The sequence below is a fragment of the Pseudopodoces humilis genome, chromosome 9 (genome assembly GCF_049639895.1).
Source record: "Pseudopodoces humilis isolate 2021_Gansu_Grassland_sample_001 chromosome 9, ASM4963989v1, whole genome shotgun sequence".
NCBI classification, from domain to species: Eukaryota; Metazoa; Chordata; class Aves; order Passeriformes; family Paridae; genus Pseudopodoces; species Pseudopodoces humilis.
The window spans coordinates 14969209-14995637 of NC_142208.1; the positions used below are offsets into that span (position 1 = coordinate 14969209).

General features: G+C 41.6%; 1 protein-coding gene across 1 annotated transcript; it reads left to right on the forward strand.

The window, feature by feature from the left end:
• Nucleotides 1-1661: 1661 nt before the first annotated feature.
• Nucleotides 1662-24484, forward strand: DUSP29 (dual specificity phosphatase 29). Its single transcript, XM_005520514.3, has 4 exons — nt 1662-1784; nt 8933-9146; nt 18929-19149; nt 24078-24484. The coding sequence occupies exons 2-4, from the start codon at nt 8971-8973 to the stop codon at nt 24323-24325; spliced, it is 645 nt and encodes a 214-aa protein (XP_005520571.2). The 5' UTR covers nt 1662-1784; nt 8933-8970; the 3' UTR covers nt 24326-24484.
• Nucleotides 24485-26429: the final 1945 nt, after the last annotated feature.

Here is a 26429-nt window from a genome sequence, read left to right on the forward strand (position 1 = left end):
ATTAGTATTGAATTAATTTGCACAACAACCTTACAAGCTATTCTAGATGGCACAGCAGGTTTCTAGCATCCAAGCTCTTTCTCATTTTAAGAGTGACTATCTGAATAATTGGCAGGGAGGAGCTTGGCTGCTCTCTAAGGCAGAAACTTGGCTAGAGTGATGCTGTTAGCATGAAACAGCAGCAGATACAATGCCCAGAACTTGAACTGAAACTGTTTGTTATTACTTCGCATCTGCAGCATTAGCCACAGGCCATGACCAAGTCTGGCCCTGGTCCTTCTGGGACGAACTTTTATCTTTTAAACAGACAGGGGATGGCAAAGGCGATTGAAATGGTTTAATGCAACATTAAAAATAACTGACAGAGTCAGGAATTTGTGTCCCACTGAAAATTAGTGGCTACTACTCTAAGATTTGGGTACTTAGGAAAAAAATGGTCAGGCAACCTGAATCTTCGGTAGGGCACAGGCACTTGCAGTAACAGAAGACCATTTCTGTTCTTGCAAGAAATGAAAAAAGTTCCACAAGAGGTTTCCATAGCTGGCTGCTTTTTGCAGGCACTGGTGTGACAGTAGAGAGCACTGTGAGGCAGAAAGACAGGCAAGCAGTGCATGCAGGTCTGCTCAGAGAGATCATTCCCAGGATGGTCAACACCCAACAGAAGAAAAAGGGTCGAGAGACCAAACGGCTACTTCCAGTATCACACACTTGCCCTGACTGGTCTCTTTGCCTCTTTTTCCCACTCTCAGGCAGGAGGCAAAAGATCTGAAGAACTTCTCTTAAGAAATACCAATATTCATGTGACAGCAGGATCTTAGGTCATCACAAGCCTGTGTCCAACAGCACCAAAATATCCTCCTAATGCTGTGGTGCGAGTTGCAGCTCTGAGGCAGGGTTTGCCGCAGAACAAATCCCCAGGCAGAAGATGCTTTGTACCAACTGCTTGTGTACAATCCCCGAGCCCTTCAGCCCTGTGGCCATGAAGGTCACCACTCACAGCAGACAAAGTACTGGCGTGGAAGTGTGTGGCTCTGACATCAGGGAACCCAGCTTTGATCTTTGATGAACCTGGCTGTGACTTACCAGAGAAAATTTTAGGCTTTCTTCAGCAGGAAGTCATGGAGCTCTTCAGGGAAGTAGAGAACTTTTCAAAGGTTGGAGGCTGCACCTCTGCCTCATTTTGGTGAGCTGTGCTCATGTCACCAGAACTGAGCCATGCTGAGTACCATGCTGCTCTCTCAGCAAAGAAAGGCATTTCGTAAGTTAGATGGGTACTGAAAGTGCTGGCACTGGAGAAAATCAAAATAAGAAGCAGGGGAAGATGGTTTTCTGGTGGTGCACTTGCAAGAGAAAAGGACCTTATCAGGATGCCACCTCTCCCATTGCTGTGCCAGTGCCAAATCACTTGTGCACAGCATGACAGGAAACAGCAGTGCGATACTCCTCACCCACATGCAGCAATAAACATAGCATCAGCCTTGACAAGGGGACAACATCAAAGATGATGTTTGTTTTATTATGGTCAACATGCAGGCGTCATGTTATCTTAGTCATACCAAGACTAGATAACTAAACTGCCAGGTTTAATGTTTCAGGTCACATCAGGGAATAGTTTTACCAGCAGATGAAAAGATCGTCATTTGGAGTGGGTAGCACTCAAGGTCAGAGTCAGCAAATCCTCCTCTAAAAATAGACTCTAGTTGCAAAGTTAGTAAGGTTTCTTTTGTCGTTCTGCTGCACTTCACAGGACCCAGTTACCTTGTAGCACCCACCTAAGCTTACAGGTAAGGCTAAGCAATATACATTTTCTGCTGTACTTCTGCTCTTTTATCCTTCCTTTTGCAATCTTGTTTAGTAAAGTAGGGAGAGGGCTGAGAACTACAAAACTTGCTGAGGTAATTAGTAATTTCATTAGCTTATTGCAGAGAAAAAAAAAATTATTACAGAGTCAAAAAGGTTTTGAAAGTATAATGTATAATTTTAGAAAACCAAATTTGTTGTGTTACAGAAATCACTTTATAAATTAGGAAATTAAGTGCTGAAAGTGTCATTATCTTGGAGATAATTTCAATGTAAAAGTTAGGGAATGAAAATGAAATTTTTAAAGACTTGTAACATCTGTCATAGAATATTTTCCCTATTCTTCAATAATTGTTCTACCCTCCAGTCAAATCTAGTTTTTCCAATTGAATTAAAATTCTCTCAGATGATGCTGTGTTTTAAGTTTCTTTGGACACTTTAATAATATTTAATAAAATTTCAGCTTAATCTGTTTTCCATTAACCAGTCCAGTCAACAATAAAGACTGAGGGCAAAAATAATTTTTTTAAAAGTCATATGTGGGTTAGAATTCATTGAAATAACTGGTTAGTTTTGAATATTCACAGCAGGAGGGTCTGGGAAATAATTGCACAGAGGCTACAATTATTCTGGTTTTAAGCTGTTTAAAGATGACTGCAGTAGATTTTATATGGACTACTTTATAGTCCATGAATGCTTTAAGTATAAGAATGCAGGGCTAAAATAAAGGAACTGAAGTAAATGAATTTTGGTGAAGACTTGGACAGGAATAGGGAACACAGGATTGTACTTTTTGCTTAAATATCCCACAAATCCAGTTTTGGAATCTGGTAAATTCTTTTTGGGGTCTTTTAGAGAAATATTTTTTGAAAAACTTCTCCATCACAAGAAATATTTGTAAAAAATTAACTTTTTTGGCCTAGTGTTAGGGAAGAAAAGCCCAACAAAATAAGACACATCCCCACCACCCAAGGAGCCTTTGCTGCCCCACAGCTCTTTGCAGTACCCTGGGGTGCAAGAGGTGTGAGGTTACAGGGGAAGCACACAGCTCTTCATGGCTGCTGTCAGCCTCCCGAGTCTGAGCAAAACTACACGGGGGTAGCATATCAGGGAGCACCATTTTCAGTTAATTTCATTAAATCATCTGACAGAGCAAGCTTTTGTCACTGCAGCTGACCAACTCTCAGCTCAACTCATGTACTTTGAGTTACAAAAGGCTTAGAAACCAAAGCACTGTTTACCCTCCTCCCAAGTGCAACCACTGTGCTCCAGACATGTGCATTGGCTTCTGCAAGAACTTTCCAGTTTATAAAACAGCCCTCTGCTTAGTCATACTCAAAAAGGGCAAGCACTTTTTCACCCTGAAGGGAGGTATGCGTCTGGCATGTGGGCTGGAAATGGAAGAACAGAACATTTCTTAAAAATTCAAGAACTTGCCGAGTAGATCCTCCCTCACTGATTCTGTAGACTCTCAGTCATTAGATCTGATTTTTGTCTGCCTTCAGTACTGAGCAAGTGCTTACTTGAAGACTGCTTACTAACTAGATTCAAATCTTCTGCACATTTTTTGAAAGTGTAGAATTGGTATTCTCCATCCTTACCTTTTCTTGGGTCCTTCCCTCTTCTACACACTTGTTACAAATACAGTTTCTCTATGAAGTTTTATCTAAGGTGGTTATTAAACTGAAAGAAGGAAGTAAATAAAAATAAAACCATTAGTTCTGTAATCATTTGTAAGGTAAGAAGGTCTCAGTTTTTATTCCCTGGAAGATAGAAGTCCAACAGCTTCAATGGTATTGAATTCTGCCTGATAAATAAAAACATTCAAGTAAGTCTGCCCTCTATCCAAGATCAAAGAGGAAAATGGGAGCAATTTCTTAGTAACAAGCTCTTCATGCACAAAAATGATTTCTTAATCAAAATGCTGGGGTTTTATTTATCTTTTTTATTCTTCTACTGGATTTAGTGTTTATGGCAGTAGATTAACTACCTTAGTCCCTAGTTTTGAGGGTCAAACCACTAATTAATTTCAAGGGCACTATGTTTATCTCCTACTGCACTGAGGTGGGTATAAGGTCCAGTACATATGTCACTACTTTTGTAGAATCCTCATGAAAGGCTCAGTGCTGATAGGTAGATTTCTTTCCTTCCCTTGGCATGTTGGAAAAAAATTCTGATGATATCACAGTTCCACACCTTTTTCAGAGCTGACAACAGGTAGGAAGAAAAATCTGAAAGCATCAGAACAGGAATAAGATTACAATCTGCCTCCGTATTTACAAACAGGTTGTATATTTAGGTGTTTGCTAAATGCTAAAAACTTTCACTTCCCAGCTAAACCAGGTAAATTTGTGATTGCCTGGCATTTGCAGGGAGAAGTAGCTTTTAGACAACTCTGAGTACAAAACCAAGGCTTGTACACATGTGCACACCAAATTAAATTTAATAAAGCCAGCATCGAAACACCATTAGCACAAGTGATCGATGTCATGGGAGCTGGGAGAACTTCCAAGAGCAGGATACACTGGTGGCAAAGAATTTAAACTATTCTGCTGTATAAATATGGACTGAAGTGGGCATTAAGGCAAGGAATCCCTGTGCCCAGCATGACAGAGCACCTAATACTTGTAAAGGCAGGAGTAAGGAAAATTGTCTTCTCTCCATTTTTTCCCCCACTTTTTACTTTTTTTGGCCTCTGTTATTGCATATTTATACCAATACCACTGGGATCTGACTTTATTGAAGACCTGAACTTCAGGCACACAAATACAGCTACAAGTTGGCAGCCAGAGTACATATGGTGGAGACAACAGCAGTGATGGAGGAACCCCCTGTGCCAGGGAGGGGTGCAGAAAAGGAAAGGAAATATAGGCCCTTGCACAGGACAAAGGTAAATGCAGTCCTTGTCTGTGCATGCCTGATTTTTTTCTCTTTAAGTCTCTACAGCTGACTTGAATCTTAAGTCCTAGGCATAAATCTTGCCAAATTGTTTGGCATCTTTATACACAGCACTAGGGCTTGCTTGCACAGCACATTGAGCCAAAAATTTTAAGAAACATAGTATTTTGTTATGTAGCTAATGACTTATAGCTTTCAGTCTCAAGTATTCAAAAACTTCCACTACATGGGGAACACCAGCATTAGAAGTGTACACAGCACCGCTGAGGCTCTGATGTTCACCTCTAGATAAAAAGCAGTTTTCCTCCCCCATCTGTGGGATTACCAAACTGTAGAGCTCATGACTGACATTTAAAGAAGCATTAACTCACCCCTACAAATTCTGTGGTGGGATTGGACATCCCTTCAGATGAACAGATTTGAAAATGTGCTACTGCATGCTGTGACATCACAGGGCCTTACTGGAAATTTTGGGTTAGTTTGAGTAGTTCAAGGGACTCCAAACATGGTGCAGAAGGCAAATCTTTCACTGCCACATTAGTGCTCCAGCTAGACTGTGTTCATGCTCTGAATTAAACAGCAGATAGACTGGCAGATTTTTCTTTTTTTTCTCCCCTTGCACTTTCTTTCCTCCCTCCCTGCTTTGTTAAAAATAAAATAAAAAAAAGCTAAGGAGCTGTATAAGAAATCCCATCTGGCAGCTGTAGGGTAGATAGTGAACATAAAGAAGAGATTCCTTTGCTGTGTCTAATGCATGCTGCTTATCCAAATTAGCCACACAATTACTTCTATCAATGCAAAACTAGTTTAATGTTTTTTTTCTAGTGCACAGCACTTGAGAATGACTTAAAATGCAGTGTAATTTGCCACAGTGTATGTCCTGAAGTGGCTCACTAATGAAAAGAGGATTAACTCTCCATTATTTTGAATTACCATTTTGTGAAATCACTAACAATATTTTCATTTATATACATATAACCCAAGGGGGACAAATATTCCAGCCATCCAAGCGATTAACAAATGAAATTTATTAGATAATATGCACTTTGGTCTTATTTATGAAGAGAAAGATTAGGGTATAAAAATGCAGATGACTGGATTTTTATCATCCTTGTTCTGATAATGCCATGAAGTCCATGACAGCAGAAGTGGGGAGCACTGGCAGCGCTGTGCGCTGGATAGAGCCACACAGCCCGCGGGATGCCGTGCTCAGTGGGCAGAATCTCACAGGCTTGAGCACCGAGGTGTGCCCCCCACCCAGCTCTGCCCAGCCACAAGTGACACAGAGAGGGAACAGGAAGGTTTCTGAAGCTGTGTCACCAGTTCACACGGTCTGGCCTTGGCACAGGCCAGCAGAATGAGAGGGAAGCTGTGCTCTGGGCACAGGGAAAGGGTGGGATGAGCTGCAGACTGCCCTGCCTCACTGGGAGGGAACTTCTGGCCCCAGATACAGGGCTGTGTTCCTCAGTATGTCCTGAAGCTGGGCATAGACCTTCCAGCTGGGGAGAGCCCTCTAGGACAACAGCAGTTCCACAGCCAGCTGACTTTTCATCCCTCCCCCATGGAATGAAAAAGCTGTCCTGAAGCAGCATCTCGAGGAGCAGAACGGGTGCAGGGTCCTTTATGCAAAGGACATAAGGACAGTCCCTATTCCAGAGAGCTTCCATATGACCCTGGGACTAGCTCAGTTGGTCAGAAGGAGGTGCTAATAATGCCAGGCTCACAATCTCCATCTGGGCCATCCATTTAGGATGAGCCTTATGGGTCCCTTCCAACCCAGGCTATTCTGTGAGCTAAGGTTGTGTGTCCCCAACAGCGCAGTGACATGAAGGGACTGCCAAGCTGGCACAGCACTGGCACATCATTCAGCCTACACTAACTCATCTACAGCCCACATGAAGCACCACAAGTGGTGGGAGCCTGCTCCAAACAAGCCTGTGCAGAGGTAACCCTGCAATCTGGCTGCCATCTGACTGCACTGGGTGAACGCTCTGCAAGAATGGTCTCCTCTCCACGCAAGTCTGCCAGAGAAATCTGAGCTTTCCCTGCCTGGGCTTGTACTAAACATTCATCCCTTATACCTGTAACAGCATTAAGAACAACCACTCCAAAAAAAATCCAATCTACTTTTCACTTTTTATTCCAAGGGGGCTGGCCTAGGGAATAGTCTTCCTGGAGCTCTGCTTGGTGTACAAAGAGAAACTACTATGAGATGAGGTTAGACATCTTTGATTCCTGGGAAGATGCAAGCCTTCTGCCCCCAACCAAATTCTTCATGACAATTATTTCCAGAGTTGAAGTAGTAAACTAGCTCTTTTGCCCCCTTTTCCCTCCTCCTACTTCAACTCTGTTACGTCTTACATAGTCTAGAGTCAAATCTGAAATACATGTTTTATTACAGGAATTTCAACTGATGCTTTCCTGTGCTCTAATTCAATTTAAAAATCCCCGCAGCAGATAACATTGGCAAGGCATAAAAGAACATAGCGTACTTGAAAGTTCAGGGAGCATGTGGCTTCCCAGGACAGAATTTTCCTTGTTTCCAGACAGAAACAAGGATTTCTCAGCAGTGGTCGAGCTTTCAGAGTGTTAACCAAGCTTCAAACTGCGCCGGTGTTCCAGTACCACAAATGATCATTTGCAGATGTAATTGCCCTGTTCTGAGGTGTAACAAATCAATGCACTGTGGCCACCAACTGTGATTACTGATTACACTGCTTTCCCTTCTTCCCTTCCTTTCCTCCAGCCCATGTTATGGAGCCATGAATAAAAGCACTCCTTCAGCATCAAGGCAACAGGCTCTCAGTTAAGATAATACCTTACTACACAAATAGCAGTTCTTATCAATTTCTAGATAACAGCCTAATCACTCTCAAAGTCAGACTGTCTTAGATTTGTATCTCTGACAGACAAACATTATCTACATTGCTGAGTCGGCATGTAGAATTAGCATAATTCTGGCATGGGGAAGAAAAAAGTTTCTCCCAGGGCATGGTTACTGGGGCAGAGAGATGGGACTTGGTACTACACATAGGCATGCAAGACAAGCCCAAGGTAAATTTGCTAAAAGCTGGACTTCTCAGAGCCCTTTAAAAATCTCAAGAGAGGACCACTTAGCTAAACATCATCATCATGTTTTAAGAAGCTTGGCTGAAAGATAGATCCCCTTGCCAGTGAAAGCAAGCCAATTTTTGAACAAAGGTGTACACTTGCCAAACAAAAACTGACTCCACAATCTTACACAGCTTTGGAGTAGGAAAACAGGAATCATTTGGCTTTTTCAAGCTTTGTAGAGAAACAGAACATGACAGGCACAAAAGAGCCCAAACTGAGCAAACAAACCCCATGAGTACATGGGATGTCAGTGAAAAATGGTCATCCTGCTTTCAGGAGAGCTCTACAATAGCTGCATGAAGGCATTAGCCAGATTTTTAGAATTAAAAGGACACAGACGTTCAGCAGCCAACACAAAAAATTTGGGAAGCAACTACAGGATTCATTGCCTGCAAGAAAGGTGGATTTTTGGCAGGCTCTACTTGCACACTTCCAAAGATCAAACCTAACTCCACAGCTTGTTACAAATCTCTTACAGAACCACAAGGTTCAATTTCTCCCTTCAAGGGAATAAGAGATATGATCAACTGCTACCCTGAGACACTCAAGAGTCCAGTAGGAGAAATAAAAAAAGCCCACAGGGAATGTGTCTCAGCAGACAGGGAATCTGCAGCTGGCAACATTGAAAAAAGAAGAGTACAAGACAGTACAACAGTACATGCAACAGCCACCTGAACAGACACATTTCATCTCCTTACATTGCTGAAAATTGCAAAGGACAAGCCTTTAGAGGGGTCTTAGTTAATGATAAAAAACCCCAACAACTTAAATTTGCACTCAGTTTCCCTAGGTGCTTTAGATCCCTAGGCTGTTAGACCTACCAAAGTCTTGTCAATGGATTTTTCAGGAAACAAATTCCCAGCAGAGACTGAATGTCAATAATCATAAACTTTTGAGTTATGTTTCATGGTGAGCTCATCCAACAACATAAATCCTCACCTCATTCTGGGGAGGCAGAAATCGGGGTGCAAGTCTGTGTTTGCCACAGAACAGGTTCATCTGTCTTGAGCAATGGTCCATCTCACCCTGTCAAGTGCTGCTGCCAGGATCCCACAGCTGGAGCAGGAGTCACTTGCTTTGTGCTTCCTTGGGTTAATGTTCTGTTCTGGTTGCATTCCAGCTTCCTGTGAATCCTGAGAGCGCTACTCTGTGGACAAGATGTCATCAGGAAGCTGGAATGCTGGGACGAAAAATGCATATACAGCAGTCAAAGTAGATCCTGATGAGGACTATTGTACCCCAGGGGCATTTGAACTGGAGAGGCTCTTGTGGAAGGGATGCCCAAAGTACACACACGTCAATGAAGTCTGGCCCAACCTCTACATAGGAGACGAGTAAGTGTACACAGTACATCTGCATAGCAGATAAGTGCACCTGGTACATCTCCTCTGCACAGGGGATGAACAAGCTTTTCCAAACACAACTCACTGACAGAGCAAGGTGTTTGAAACCACTGGCAGCTGTCAGAATTCCACAGAGCAATCACAGCCTGGCATGGCCCTGGCGGTTACTGCTGCTTCAGGAAAGCGCAGAATAAGTGCAGCCAGGTCTGCTGTTAAAGACAGAGTGACAGCACTGGTTGTGGCACCAGTGTAGGCTGCAGAGGTTGAAACTCATCATGGTCTATTTTTAAATGGCTGATTTCAAGGAGCAATTTGTTATTTATGTCTGAGTGAAAGTCGTTCCACAGTTACAGAGCATGGTCTGGATGTGTTGGCCACACCTTAGGTTGGTTTGGGTCTAAAATGTAATTCTTGAAAAGTCGTTAGAGACAGCTCACCCTGCAGTGGTATTTCTGCATTTCCAAGCCTGTGCTTGTGTACATAGAACACTGTGCATTTCCAAATTGCTTAAGAGATTAAAGCAAACAGAATGCTAAGGAAGGCAAAGCTGCAGAGATGTGTCTCACTGATCAGACCAAGTGTGATTTGGAAAAAAACCAAACCCACAAAACAGACTTAGTTCTGCTGAGCACAGGACTAAACTAGAAACAGCCTATTCCAAGAAGCAGAGAAGACTGCTGCAGCAGGAGACATGCCATCAGAAAATCCCCCAGCCCAAGCTCTGAGCAGAGCAAGAGAGTTTTTCTTACCCCTTTGGCATTATTGGTCCAGTTCCCATTTTCCTCTACACCCTGCACTAAGATGACATTTATTTTTACATCATCACTGAAAGACACAAGTAGGAGCCCCAGTGGCTCCAAAATTCTCAATAATTTTTAAAAGGTTCTAAAATTCATCTGTTGCCAGCTTATAAAAGAGGAAAGATATACAGCTTTGAGAGTTACAAGACTCCTAATATCATTCACCAATTACTTCTGTGGCGCCAGAGGCAACAGAAAGACACAAGAATTCTGGTTTTGAACCAAGCCAGGGCTCCGACTTTTAGAGATAGGGGTGGCAGAGAGTGTGTGTGTGTGGTGTGGGATAAAAAAATGAAGCCATGGGAACAGCCTGTCCAAATGATTCAGGAACAAAAGAAAAGGAGGTTGAGTTTTTCTCTCCACATCCTGCCCTGCCCCTTCTGTTAGATATTTCTAACCCAAGATTCACCATAAAGAACAGCCTCTTCTGGCATTTATTTCCTTCTTCCTTTTTTAGAATCACAAGCAGAATTATTTTGAATGAAGCTGTTAGAATAATTTTCCTCTGATCTCCGTGATGAAGCTATACCTGTGCTCGCTGAGCAAAGGGATGTAACCATTTAGAGAAGTCAGTCTCTCAGCCCAGGACAGCAGACACCGACTCTTTCCTGTAATCTTCCTGTAACTTCTTACATCTTGTAATTTAATAAAAGCTAGAAGGTGTGACACTGAATACACCACACACCTGACACTTCATACAAACTAACCAGAGGAACAGAAATACAAGCTTCTGGAGAGGTACATAGAGCTACACCCCGTCATGCTGGGCAGTGTGTTTCTCCTGGGGACTGGTCTTAAGTCAGGAGGAAAAATTGTGGCTCTTCAAGGGAAAATGAGTCCCCCACCATGACAAGACAAAAGAATGAGACAACCAATGGAGAAGGAACAAGTGAGGAGCTCACTTGTGAGGAGCAGCTGTGTTTGGGGGGTGAGGGGAACAGAAATAAAACTTCACCAGAAAATGAGACTCCCCAAAAGAGAACAACTATTGTCAGCCAGGCTGTGGTAAACTTGTCATGGTAGAAAATCTGAGAGGAGGTCTGCAGGCAAGATGCAGCCTTTCACTACCCTAACTAAAATTTGCCTTGAAATTGGCAAAGTCCATGGACCTTTATATCTTTCCTGGAGCCAGCTCCATATCTTACTCCTGACCAGCAGCTTACCCCCTCAGAGTGGCAGGGTGCTTGTATTGTTTTAAGATCTTTCTTTAGAACTGGTGGCCAAAGAGATGCCACAAGCCATGAACAGATGTTGGGTGCATTTGCATCTTTATCCATGCTAAATTAAGGTAGATCTTGAAAGAATCTGGTGGAACTCATCAACAAAATCAAATGAACAACACACGAGGAGTTTATCTTCAGAGCCTGCACATCTGTGCTTCATTCCTGCCTCCTGCATTTACAAGGTTAACAGGACTTGTGACTGCTTATGGAAATGCTAATTAATTACCCTGACTACGTAACCACATCTTCCTTCTAATGCAATACAGGCTATCAAGGAGCCCTGTGAGGCCACTCCATCCTTTTGTTATGAGGCTTCACTGCAGATGTTGCCCAGAGGCAATGAAATCTCTATGAGCCTGTCAGACCCAGAATAATCAAAGCCTCAAAATATAACATGCTGTGTTCAGCTCCAATTGAAATTTTCCCCCAGCAAGTTCCAAGGGTTTTTAAAGACCAGATACTGGAATTTGTATGACACAGCCCAGTGATAGGAATAAATCACTCTTGGCCAAGATTTTGGTTCAATTGCTACCAGGATTAGTGTTTGCATGTATCCTCCTCATATTTAGAAGTCTTCTAAAGCGATAGAAAGCAGTCTTGTCTTTCTCTTTTGTTTTACTGGCCACCACCTGGTTGCTTGCACAGGCAGTTTTACTGGCAAATCCCAAGCCCACTTGGTTCACTGGGATCACATGGAAAATCTCTGCCAATTACTCATCTTGTAGTTTCTTCTTGCAGCTCTTCAGTGATGGCCTTAAAACCTGAGATGATGTTTAATATTCCACATTTCTGAAGTTCAAAGAAAATTTCACCTGAAGATAAAGGCCTCCCAATTTGTTTTCCTCTTAAACATTCACTAGATCTCATTAGGATTTAAGGCCTGATCACAATTTCAGGTCTTGCCATGTTCTCAAACTATTCCCAGGAAAAAGAAGTCTTCTGAAATGTAATTCTTTACAAGTATGAAAAATAATTTTCTGGGTATGCAGTTGAACTGAGTTTGCAATTCACAACAGCTGTGGTCTGTGCCTGTGCTGTGCCACAGCTCATGGTCTTCAGAAATAACGCAGGTAAGGAAGACAAGTAACACAAACCCACAGTTTGGAGTGCATGATAATTAAGATAAATAACTAAACACTAAATATATGCATAACTAAAACTCATTCTCTCCTCTTACCTTTCTGCAGAGAAGCAATACAGTATGGCTTTTTCCAAGAGACTTAGTAAAAAGACAATTTACACTAACCTAGAAGAAAACAGATGGGACTCACTCAGGCTAGAAAACAGCTACCTCCTACCGTTTAGCATTACGACCTCCTAGCATCTACACCAGTATTAATCACCTAAAAATAGAAGTAAATGCAGATTTAGATTACAACAACACTCTTAAGGACATAGGTTTAACTTGGGTAGAATGAGAACCTGACAATTGTAACAGCAGTTTAACAACCCAGAAAATCAGATCTTCAACACTGGACAGTAAACTTCAATGCTCCAATGGTTTCCAAGACAAATTTCACTTCTCCACATAACATCTCTGTCTATCAGTGATTTCTTACATTTGATGAGTGACTAAAGTCAAGACCAGGAACTGACTGACCACAGCTCGTGTGCTTGGTGCCTTTGCTGTACAGAAAGCAGAGAGCTATTTCCTCTATCTAGGTTGTATCACTTACAAAAACTATGTCCACCATTTCAAGCTAGAGGAAAATGAACTACTTATTTTCTATCCCATATTCTTACGATCCTGTTCAGTATTTTCAGTGGTACCTAAAAATTCTTTTAATTCACACTGAACAGGAGGTGCCCAGAGAAATGGAGCAACACCTCAGAAGGAAAAGGGGATACAATGCTACACTATCTCTAGACTCCCTCAGTGCTGGAGTTACCAAAGAAAATTGGGTCAGTATTATTGGAAATTCTCAACATCGCTCCTCAGGAGGGAGAACTGCCAGATTTTCTTAAGAAAGTGTCAATATTGCCTATATTCAGCAAGCTTCTTTCTGACACTGACCATCTGGTAAATTATCATCCTGCATCGAGCTTTCCTTTAGCGCTTAAGAAAATGGAAAAGTTCGAGAGAGACGATTCCTCTTCTAGTAACATGTTGCCTCAGATTTCCTGGTGTTTTGTCAATCTGGGTCACGTCAATCTGTGGCTTTAACAATCTATATTGAAACATGTTTGCATTGCACAACATTTACATGAAGTTTAAGAGGCTTGGGCTCTACTTAAATTGCTAAGCACACCAGTCATCTTGTTGAGCAGTACCAGCTGTAAGGTGCTGACTTACCTGGGGAGGGAGTTGCTCTGCCCACACCCCCCTGAGGTATTCAGGAGGATTACTTCCCTTCCTTTCGGTGTACTTACGTTTTCCTCATGAGCTTCCATATCTTCTCTTTGTTAGCTGCTTTCAATATACTTAATACTGCGTGTGAAAGTGCAGGCTGCAGTGCCTGCAAGCTCTTTCCCCCTCTCTTCCCAGTTCTGTTGATTTGGGCAACTTTCTAACAAAAGCAGCTGGGACTAAAGCTTGTCATGAGAGTATTTTTGAAAAGAGAGTGGGGATTTGGTACACTGGATACAGTAACCTGAAAGCATTATTTTTCATGCTATAACTACTTACATTGTTTCTTTCAGAAGAATGCAGAGTTTGCTGCAGCACTTGCTGTTAATCCTATGAAACTTAGCCATAAAACTGGCAGCGAACACAGTTAAAGTCTCAGACAAGCCTTCTACTTGCCCTTGCACAACCCAAGAGAGGTAAATAGTCTTTTGGGAACCGGCTGAAAATGGATGACACTTTTGTCTGGGTCAGTTTCCCCTTTTGGTGAGTCTGTAAGTATCAATATATCCATATGTGAAAGTGATTTCATTCCAATTTTCACCATTGAGGTGGGATTCCCACATCAAAGTAGTCCTCCTTGCCTCAGAACTTTAAAAACATGCTTATGAGTCCATCTGCCCTACAGTAAATGCAGGGTCAGATTCAGCAAGGCACTGAGCTTTTGCTTAACATAGAGAAAAGGACTTCAGGGTATACTTAACTTTTAGCATAAGTTTATGTGCTCTGAACTGAAGAGCTGATGAGCTTTTACATGGGACTAATCAGCCCTGGTCATCTCTTACTAAACTGAATTACACTGAAATTTTCACTGTTATCTCCCAGTGCCACACTTCACCTTCCTTGCATAGGAACAGATTCAAGGCAGACACTGGAGACCACAGCTGCACCATGTAAAAGGAAATCAATTGCTAATAGCACAGATGGTGGAGACATACAAAATGAAAACAACTGTAAGAGCAGCCAAGTGCTTACAGCTTCACCTACACTGGCATCTGTAGCAAACTCCACTTTACAATGGCTACTTAAAATTCAACCATCATCACAAAAATGGAAGTATTAATCACAATTTAATAGGAAACAGCAGCACCCAAAGAGGGGAAAAGAAGAATGTAGTTAGCTTGAGTATTACGCTCTGCTAGTGAGCCAATTGCAAGGGGAAAAAAAACAATGCCTTTTCCAGTCAAAAGTGAATTAGAAATAGAGTTATAAAGTCTCCAATAAGGTAATGATTCATATACCCCTGAACAATCCTTTGCTATTAGCAACCTCAACCAATCAGATATCTGCAGATATTTATGCCTGATTCATTTCTGTCTTTCCTCTACAATACTGATACCTCAGGCATGGTAAAAATTGCAAGGAAGGCCAAGAGCATTCCCCTCTCCTTGGGGTGTAATCAGAAGTATCATGCATGATGAAACACAGCAAACCCCACAGGCTCTGCTTACAGTGTGCAGAGGGATGCTTTCACAACAGCATCGACGCTGCACACTCAGGGTGGAAAGCAAACCTGTCCTCCTCACAAAGCCAGAGCTCACTGCTGGCTACGGGCAGTCCAAGCTAACATGTTGAGGGGCACAGGAACATTTCCATTTACAGGCACACAGGTCCCCCACATGAGGCCCTACCAGGCTGTTTCTTGCTCTGTTAACTGCTGACCAAGCTGCTGCAAACGCAGCATGACCCCAAGTTTTACTGCCTACCTGTGGCAGCGTCAGTCCCAGCACAGGCCATCTCTGCCTGGTAATGTTTATGATCAAAGTACAAAGTGCTGGCTGACAGAGGTAAAAAGCAGACAAACCTGAGCCAGTATGACAAGTGGTGGTCCAGCTGGGCTCTTGGCCTAGATTTTGGGGAAAGATTTTACAAGGAAAAAAAAGGAAAATTTTTCAAAGAATGGTAGCGAAATCTCTTGTGAAAATATAATTATCAAGTGTAAGACGGGGGGAATAGAGAGAAAGACGAAAGAGCTGAAGGACTTTCTAATCTCCCTATTAGGTTTGAAACCAAGCATTCTTGCTCTTGAAAAAGACTAAGTGTCACTTCAGCTTTCTTCAAAAGATGCAGATTCTAAAGCCCAAGGCAATCACCTCTTGCAGTCCAGTGAACCCTATTTTCTATTACACAACAACTGTTTCTCCATATCTCCACACAACATTATATATCAGAAACCTTAGGAAAAGCTTTCCACAGATAAAAGTGTCCAGGGTATCTGCTGTAAGAAAGGTGCCTGACATCCTCTTTCCAGACTGTGTGCACTAGCTTGGCCTGCAGATTCAGGACCTCTAGCCACACGACCTGTACTGACCCTGCTCCACTTAGGGCAATTATTTTAGGTCTTGCTTCCACTAACAGGTTCTACAACACCTACACAAAGTTTGAGTGATAGCTATTCCAGTGAAAATGTGGAGAACTTAACAGATTTGAGTGCTCAGCACTACGCATTCATTCCCTGGAAATTTTTCAGATTAACAATGTCGGTAGAAAAAAGAAAATATGCATCCATATTTTAAAGAAAACAATTCTATTGAGTAAGGTTCCATTCAGTCCAAAGGGTATTGCCAAATCAGTTTGCATATCAAGCACAATTAGAAAGCAGGTAACATTTTAAAGCATTTTAAAGTCAGCCTAGCCCAAGCATTGAGGAAAACAGAGCCTAAATTCCTTCGTACATTTGTAATCTGCTGTAAAAAAAAATAAAATAATTATTTCACAGAAGATGATTTAGTTACATTTCAGCATTTAAAATGAGTTTTTGCAACACCACTCAAGGTTGATACATTGCTGCTTTTGAGTCCATTTCCAGCCTGAGTTGGGAAACAAATGGAGCAAACAGAGTAACAAGTGCATATTCCCAACCTCTAACATGTCAAAGGCAAAACAACAGCTAATCTTTTATGAAGCAAAATTATTAAAGTGATTAAACAAAAAGGAGGATGATTAATTCCATCCTCAAATTTACAGAATGCGCTACAGGCAAGACAGAGATGGAAGGGGAAGTCCAGAGGAGCTTGGCCAGGCTGAGCCAGTGCTTATACAAGTTCCTGAAAGACAGTATCCCTTCTTTCTGAATACCTATTGGAAAAGTGAGGCCACCCAGCATTGCAAAATCAGGTCCTAGGAAACAGACCAAGACTATGTGACTGTCAGAAAAACGCATTAGTTGCACCCACTGTGTCAAAAGTCAATCTCCAATCAAGGAAAGAGGAAAATTTGATTTCATATAAAAACAAGTGTCAAATGTTAATGACTGTGACCTATTGTTTGACATTGTCCTTGCTCAACAACTTCATAATTTAATTCTAATGCTATTTATTAGCCTGAGCAGTGCTGGCAGAAGCCAAAGTGTGATAGTATCTACAGTCCATCCAAGACTTTGTTTTTCTACTGACCCTAACTACTTGCAGTCCTGCTTCCTACTCAGCATGTAGGTCTCTACTTGCAAGGGTTCTGACCTGAAGCCCTCAGTCTTACATGGTTTGTAGGATACATGCTTTGGGCCAAGTCTGATGAATGAAAACCACTTTTTCTCTATTCCAGCAGCAGGGAGGTAAAACAAAGGCTTAATTTGAAAGCAGGAACTGTAGCTCACCTCAAGGACATCAAAAGGAAGAGCAGAAGTTCGTCACTGCACCCTTACACTTCAGCCAGGACATTTAACCTGTTTTATTTGAAGTACTCTCCATCCTTTCAGTATAGAACTGAAGTGTCCTTGCTGGCAATGTGTACGTACAGAGCACACACACCTGAAGGGAATCCTAAGGCACAAACCTCCTGAAAGGAGGCAGAAGGAAAGTCTTCCTCAGTCAGTCACTGCTATAGGAATACAAAGGGAAGGAGTATGCATTATTTAACATGAGGTGAAGGTGGCAACTTACAGCATTAGCAGCAGGATGCTGCAGCTTCTCTGTCCTCCAGAGTCTACTGAACATATTAGGTAGGCATCACCACACTAGGAGAAGCTTTTATTTACTTTTTACAGGATTGTATAAGGGATGTGTGACATTATTTCATGGCAAAAATACCAGTACTGTCAAGACACTATCATTCCTGACCAGAAAGGAATTTCTGCAGGGCAGTATCTACTCAGAACAGCCAATGATTATGGGCCTAATTTAAGAGCAAGCATAGTTAAAGTGTTCAGTATCCATATCCCAGTTAAATGCTCTAATCATTAGGTTCTTGACTGCTCAGAGGGGGGTTTTGACTTAGAGGTTGGAAAGACAGTCAACTTCAAGCTATTGTGGGTTGTCACCACTAGAATTATGAAACACAGCAGGTAGCCCACCACAGTGTCCTGTGTGACAGCAGTTACATTTACACACAGAAGTGTTCAGGAAACATTAATGGAGAGAGCTACTTCTGTTTGGAAAAAGCTTTCTTATATCATGCAGTAGTTATGTGAAAATATATTAACAGAATAAAGGCTATGCCATTTTTACTTTTTGTAAAAAGCTTTGTAGTTTTTCTCAGCACTAATGAAACTTGACAGCTTTTTCAGAACAAAACTCTCCCAAATAAAAAGCTTTTTGTAATGGAAGAAAAAAAGTTTTTACATGCCTGGCCACAAACTCTACATTTTTTTTAGGAAAATGTAGAGTTTTTCTTCCTAAAGCACCTACAGAGGGTATTGAAAACATACAAATCTAAGCTTTCCTCTCCTCTCTGACTTCCCTTGTCCAAGGGAAAAGAGGACAAGAACAAATGAGAACATTTGGCTAAATACATGACTTCCAGCTTCCTCTGAAGGCTAATACCAAATTTGCCTACCTAGTTCTTTTTGCTTTAGACCTCTGGTTTCACCAAACAAGACAGTAAAATGGAGTTGTGATAGGAAGCTATAGTCACACAAGGGTGGGATTTAAAAAATTTTATTTATTTTTTATAGAAATGGAGAAAAACTCAGTAACTTCTTTTGGGGAAGAAGAGACTTTTTGAATCACAGATGATTTTACTAATCACATATTACTGACTCTTTTATTACATCTGCAGTATCATTTGATGGGACAGAAGGGGAAAATGACATTCATGGGTCCTATTTCAAGTTCTGCCACTGATTTCCTTTTCTGACTTCAGATAATTCCTTCTATTTGTTTTTGTATCTGAAGTTTCTTCTTGTACAAGATGAACTGAAACCAGTATTGTCTATGTGCAAAGGAAACAGGAAAATAAATTCATATTAAACATGCTCTAAGGACGTGGGGGCGATAATTAGGAACTCCAAAAGGAATGACAACTTCAAAGTGAACAATATCTTAAGATCCTTAAAATGGTAAATGATGCATTGTTAAAGTATTATCAGTTTCACTAACATTTAGAACATACCAAATCATAGGTTTTCTTAAATTTTTTTCTAGTCTTGAAGAAGCTTCTTGGCTTACATGACAGCTCTTGTTTTACCAGAAAAACTGCACTGGATCGCTACACCCTGGAGAAGGAGGGATTCACCCACATCCTCAACGCGGCCCATGGGCAGCGCAACGTGGACACAGGACCAGAATATTACAACAGCCTGAGTGTGGAGTACCATGGGGTGGAAGCTGATGATCTTCCCACTTTCAACCTCAGCCAGTTCTTTTACTCGGCTTCCAAATTCATTCATAATGCACTTCAGGATGAAAGAAGTAAGGAGGGTGCTGAAAATGGTTCAAACCAGTATAATACTTACCACATCTAATTAAAAGCATAGTTCCATGGCATTTAACCTTGTGGGAATGAAACAAGTCCAATATAGTTTAACAAAGACTATAAAACTTGTAGGGAAACAGTCTGAGAGAAGGCAGTGATGTAATTAGGACCCTTCTCACTAATACCCCCCCAAGAGCCCCTTACCAAGCACTTTTGTCAAAGTTCTCATACAGCTTGTATCAAGGGGTTCTGTCTGACAGACATTTTTTGTTGTTGTTTTGATTTCTCCAAAAACACATCAGAGACAACTGGATATTGCGCAGGTGCCATGAATATGCAGTTTTTTCCTCCTTTTCCTAATTAGTCCCTATCAAGAAAGGTTTAATGAATATTAGTTGCATAGTAGTGGGAGTAGAACACAAGTGGTCTCAGACATTCCATGCTGTCATTCCACAGCTTCGTGCTCTGCAGCTTTAGATTCTCTCTACAGAGACCACCCTTCCTACCTGACCATCAGATCAACCACAACCTATAACATTTATCTCTCTGCCATCTTCCAAGCAGCAGGGAACTGATACAGTTCTGACAGCAGTAATCTAGAAACATTTCATTAAAGTGTTTGTAATTTCTCAGCTTGATTACTACAGTTCATTATTTGCTGATCTCCAGCAGCGTTCTATCAGAAAGCTTTACACTGATGTGAAGTGTTACAGCCTAGGCCTCACACTGACTTTCAATATTACTCCTACTCCTTCCCCCCACATACTTTTAAAAAATATCTCAGCAGGATATTTTACCAGAAACCAGTTGAGAAACATATAACTTTCCTGACCTATAGAGACCTTAATATCAGAGGGTCAGATATCAAGTTTCTAGCCTTGTGTCAGCTTCTGTTCTTGGTTGTCTAGCTCAGCTACAGGCAGTTACTACCTGACTTGCTTCCAATAGCCAGCCAGGTCTTTACAATTTTACCCTTTCAGCAAGTACAGTCCACACAACAGTTCCTTCCCTTGCTCAGGAGAAAACCTTGAAAGCAGATCAGTTTCAAAAATCAAAGTCCTAATAGCAGGAGAAACTGCTACAGGAGCTGACTTGCTTATGAAGAAAGATACCCAGCATTTCAAACAAGTGCGTCTGAAGCACTGCCTTTGGAAAGGAGAGGATAACTAACACACACCTGTGTCTAGCCGTGGCTGGAGGCCAGAGGTCAGTGTCAGACTGGAGTAGCTGGAATAAGAAATGCAGAATTCCTCATTCCTACCATCCTCCTGTTCCCGTAAGACTTTAGTCTGCTGTACTGAGGTAAAGAAACAAGCACAAGGGAAGCAGCAAGGGCAAGAAAAAAGCCTTGCTTCCCAATAAATATTGTAGGAGGAAAGGATGAGATAGGGGCATGCTAACCTTTTTGTTTCAAAACCACATCAAAGTCCAGGAAGTCCTGAGACAGTAGCAAGCACCAGTCCAGCACTGGAGCACAAAAACAAATTGAAGAGTGACTGGGTGAACAAACAAAACAAAACAAACAGAAATCTGCACTCAAGTAGATACTACAAATTGCAGTGATTTCTGTAGCTGTAGTAATTTCTGCCACATTCACATGGCTTTTAAACAAGTTAGTGAGGATCTTTCCTGATGAAGACCAATAAAATAAAGAACTACTGTAATACGCATGAAGAAAAGGAGCAAGCTTCTAACTTTCTCATGAAGGAAAAGTATAATGTATGTATGTACACCTCTTATCCCAGCCACAGATACGCATGACGACACAGAGGTTGAAAGCATGACAGTAACTTTCCAATACACATTAACAGAATAGAATGACTCCAGAAGCTAGACCAAAGTGTGGACTGATGCCTCCGACGGAAGAAAAGACTAGAGGTACCCAGTGCTGTCCTCCAACAACATAAATGTATTATTTATGAATGCACATCTAGTGCAGAAAGGTGTTCTGCATTTCAAATGCCAAATGAACAGGCTATTTTGTGTGCACCTTCCTGACTGACAAAGAACATCCAGATTCTTAAACAGGATTTTGTATGAAGTAACGAAGCACTTATCTCCAGTGGCAATGACATGGGACTTCAGACTGTGGTGCTAAATACTTCTGATCAGTAACAGCTTGGCATTGCTTTGCTGCTTTGTATCAGAACTGAGCAAATGCAGAGATGAAAAGGGGGTGAAACGAAAAAGCTTCAGCTTGTGTGACCAGAATGTATGTGTTAATGAATTTACTCTGGCTCTATTACATTCTGGCTATATCTGGGGTATGACTTTCAGCCAAATGATCAAATTAACTGAATAGATATCTTCATATAATGATTTATGCTGGGAAGATGCTCAATAGTCAATGCTGTTGATACAAGTTGTCATTCTAATGAAGAAGGCCCTCTCTGAAACAGACCAGAAATTTGGATGCTGTCAAAATTCTGTCCTAATTCTGACTTAACATTCAAAATCATCATGATGGTGAAGAAACTCCCTGACCAGAACAGTATTTGCAGGGTTTAAGCATGGGCTGGTGGACATAAGAACAGTTATAAGAGTAAGATTTAGAGGCAAACTCTAATGGGCCACAATTATGTGTGCTGTCATTCAGCTGTGCAAGAAGCTTCACCAAAACATGCAATTCAGACCATAGAACAGTTTAAAAGTTTTATCAGTGAGGCCTGTATAATATGAAAGGAAGACAATATTTTAAGAAGCTTTTAGGTTTCCTACTAAGCTACAGATTTAATAGTCATTCCCCTGGAATTTTGGTTCTTCAGAATGTAGAATAGATGGGAATGGCATTTTCACGCCAGGGAAAAATACAATAAAGACAGAGATTTTAAAAGAAAACAAGTGGGAAGAAACACGAGCCAGATACGAAGACCTGAGGCTTTTGACCAAAGGCATCTCAAAATTCATGAATCCAACTGACTCTGGAAAAGCAGTGCTGCATCTAGACCAATTTTCAAGAAACACAAACCCAAGTTCAAGTGAACGAAGTATTTCAGAAACCTGTCACCACTCAGCAGACCTCTGTCTCTGTGCACTGATACTGCATATTCTGGCACACCTTGAAAATATAAGCGGTCAGAATCCAAGACCGCAAGAGCAGACTCCCTTTTGGGGAATGAGGGTTCAGAGTGGTCCTTATATTAGAATGGAAAAGAAACTACAAAATTATACAGAAGAGACACGGCTCTGCAAAAGAGTGCCAGTGTTCTGCTGTAACAGGCAGCTGGCTCTTGACTATTCACACAGAGCAGAGGACAGACTTCCTTTTCTGCAAACCAGTGCACATTTCAGAAGGTTGTACAGCCATTTTTTGCCTTTGTTAACACAATACAAAACTATTTTCTCCTAGATCTCCAGCATCTGCCATCCACACAAAGCAAAGCGTTGCTTGTCCCATCATGTATTTTATCACCCCAACAGCAACAGATTTACAAGGTGGGAAGCTCTAAAGAGAAGCACTGAAGGGCTGAACAAATGAGTGTTTTCATCCACTTCAAATATTTGCAGTAATAATAGAATGGATTATCATTTTCCAGGAGAGGAAGAGGCACTTTTAGTTATCAGAAGGACTGGAATTTTGCCAAGATGCCTCAAAGACTATCTGCTGGGATTAGGATGCATACTGTAACCATTAATCCTTTAGTGTTGGCAGTTCTTGATGCATGCATTACACAGCAGTGCTGCTTGTGCCAAGGCATCCACTTGTGCCTGGAAGCAAAGGAGTTAATCGTCAGGAGTCATGGCTTTGCACCCAGCACTTCTCACCAGGCAAAGCTGACAGAGATGAACTATTATTGGACCTGATAGCACGGTTTTTATTTTTTTCTCCTGTGGCAATTCTGCTTAGCAGGGTGTTAGAGAGTGTGCTCCAAATCTACTTCCTTCAGCAGTTCAACCTTTTTGCGAGAACCCCTCGAGGGCTTTGAATCATTTTTGGAAATCTTTTGAAGTGTTTCAAAACCTGTCAATCAGACCTGAACCCACTTACTGTTTCCTTCCTCCACCTCCTCCAGATACTGCTAACACGGAAGGCTCCACTTTGACTTACAACCTTGTTACTATCCAAAGCTAAGGACATTCTGCCTCTGGAAGCCCCAAGTAAAAGCCAGGCAGTGTCACAGAGTTAAACTGTGGCATGTTTATTTGGAGGTGAAAACTCTTGGCAAAGACTCTGCACTCACAGGATACAAGACAGGCTCCTACTGCATGGAGATGATCGTATTACAACACTCAGATGATGGTGGTGGTGAAACATTACTTGCATGCAGCACAACAGGGTGCTAGCCAGAAATTTCTACAGAAGCTTTTCTACAGTGTAAGAGGTGGTTTCTTTCCACCCCCTGGTTATATGCCTATGGCCTTTCTTATCCTCTGCCCTCAAAAAAGGGCATAAAGCGATGCAATCTAGTTCTCAAAGGACATTATTGTCAGAACAAAAAACCAAAATCAAATTTGGTTACTTCTTGTATTTAGTTAGTAGGACTAGAGAGAAAGGCACCCCCCATGCATTCAAATTATTCTCATGGAAGGATGGTCTGAGAGCACACCAAACCCTCCCACACCCTTGTGCTTTGGTCATTATTCCCAAACACAGAATTGCATACACATTGTTCATGTGGCATGTAAGACAAGGCTGCAGCAGGGCTTGCTATGATAGTTAATGCAGCCCCCAGGCCTTCTCTGCAAGCTTTGTTCACAAATAAAAAGATATTTGGTGTAGGATTAAATGGATCATCCCTACTGTAGATGGTATTCAGCTGCAAGATTTACAGCCTCAGTTTTCCTTCATGTGAAAAGAGAGGCTTATTGAGTGCTGGTAAGGGTAGTCAGAGACCAAACAGAGCAGGGGCATTATAGAAACCTTCAGTGTCGAAAGGAAAGGATGACCCAGTGCCACTGTGATGGTGTCCCTTTGTTTCCACAGGCAAGGTGCTGGTTCACTGCGCTATGGGCCGCAGCCGCTCAGCCACACTGGTCTTGGCTTACCTGATGATTTACAAGAACATGACAGTGGTGGATGCCATTGAGCAAGTGTCAAGGCACCGCTGCATCCTGCCAAACCGGGGCTTCTTGAAGCAGCTGAGAGAACTGGACATAGAGCTGGCACTGCAGAGGAGGAACAGCAAGAACAGCCTAGCACCTGCTGAGCAGCAGAACAGCACCACCATCTAGCATTGTCCTGGCACAGCTGTGCTGCTGGAAAAGAAACTCCATAAAAGGAGAGGAGGGGAAGGTGTAGTTAATTACACAGTCACAAGGAGCATTTGTTATTTGCTAGGAAAAAAACACAAAGTCATTTCAAATACAATGTCAAGATGAGAAAGAAGGGAAACCAAATTTAAAACTCGTCATCTTCCAAAGTTCCAGTCTTAGCAGAATTCTTTGTTACAGCAACAAATAAGTATTTCTCCCTGCAAAAAGCCCCCAAACATTTACAACACAAAAGCAAGCTCTCTTTTAGCTGAATAGTCCCAAAATCCTGATCCTAACTCAAGCCCACAGCTTTTAAAGGAGTGCAGATAAGCACTCCTGAAGAAATCTTGCAGAAAAACACTGACTTGTTTAGTCCAGAGTCCTGAAGGGTTTGCCTTTTTGTGCTGTTTCCTGGAAGTTTTTCCACAGTGATAGTCCAGGGCAGCACAGCAGTTAGAGAGCCTCTACGAGGCTTAACCTCATCATGAGAACTAGGAACAAAGCAACACCCCTGAGAAGGTCAGATGCATGAGCAGTTACAATGGACAACAATTCAAGGAGATACATACACATGGCATTTTAGGACTTGCAGTTTTAAATTGCTTAACTTGTCTTAAATCCTTCAGCTGCAAGAATCATTTCCTTCACATTGTTATGATGAAGTTCAACGCTGAACTTGTAGAGGTCCAACAGCTCCCCAAATAATAATGGATTATAACCAGTTCTAATGAGATTTTATGAAAGGAAAGAGATACCAATGAAGCCTTTAAAAAAATGCCTCTCAGTGACCTAACAGCACAAGAAAGCTGCTGGAGTGCTTCCAGACACTGTTCAGATCTATCAATATCAAATATTTCCTCCTATCTCAGCTTTAGCCTCCTTAATAGGTTGTTGTGCTCCCACATAGTTACATTTGTTAATAATTGCATCTGGTGAGAGAAGTGCTGCTAGTACACTAATGGGGACACCAGACCAATTCTGTGCCTTAACTTATTCCATTAGCCCTGTTTGATATAAATTATCAAGTACTTTATTTTGAAGCAATGAGACTTTTGCCAGCATTTGATATTCTTAAAATGTACTTCACAAGCCACACTTACCTTTGCTGCATCTGCAAAAGGTGAGGTCCTCACCCTCCCTATCAGAATTTTACCTAATTTAATGTATCAGATAGGAGGTATTTGCTCACTGCTGAGAGGAATGACCTGGCCATCAAGCACACAGGAGAGTTCTCTTCGTCTTTACCAGCTGACAAAAGACTTTGCAACTTTGCTACAGCATGAACTGTGTAAGTCTGGATACTTGAAAACAAAAATACAGGGCAGAAATGTGCCATTGAGAACTGCAAGGATGTGTTACTAACCAGAGGTGAGCACAACTTTATATATTTTTTGTAGATGTTAAAAGAACTCCACAGGCTTGGCACCTTCTGGTGTGAAGGCTTTTCTATTCCTTTACTTCCTTCTGGGGCACAAAACCCAGTAAATCATTCATCTCCAAACAATAACTGTAGCCAAGGCTGCAGATAACCATAATGCAGTGCTTTTGATCTATCATTTGGATTTATCTGCATAAAAAACACCTTATCTTTAAATTCTCACAAAGACAGATCACATTTAACATAACTAAACTACTACCAAAAACCAAATTAGGTATCACAATGTGAACAATATTCATGATAGAGATACACAAACTCTGGGACTTTGAGAAAATTAAGTATCTCTATACCTGTATTAGGAGGGAAAAATCCCACTGGAAAAAAAACACAGAAACAATAGGGAACTCAAAGGAAGAAATTTGACATTTCAAAAATAAATAAGCACTCACAGTGTGGGTTGGATGGAGTCCCTCAACTCTGTCTACTTCCATAGACCTTCAAATGCACCTTTCCACACCACCCTACTGTCTGCTGCAGTTTAATTCACAGCCCAGACACACAACAGCTCTCCCAGCCTTGTGTTGGACAAACCTGCCTTGCATGGCCCTGCTTTCCTTTACACTGGCAGTGAAAGCTGAATGTTTCTTAGCATTTGCTTTACAGTCAGGAATTCTGTATCAAATGATAAAGATAACAAATATCTGT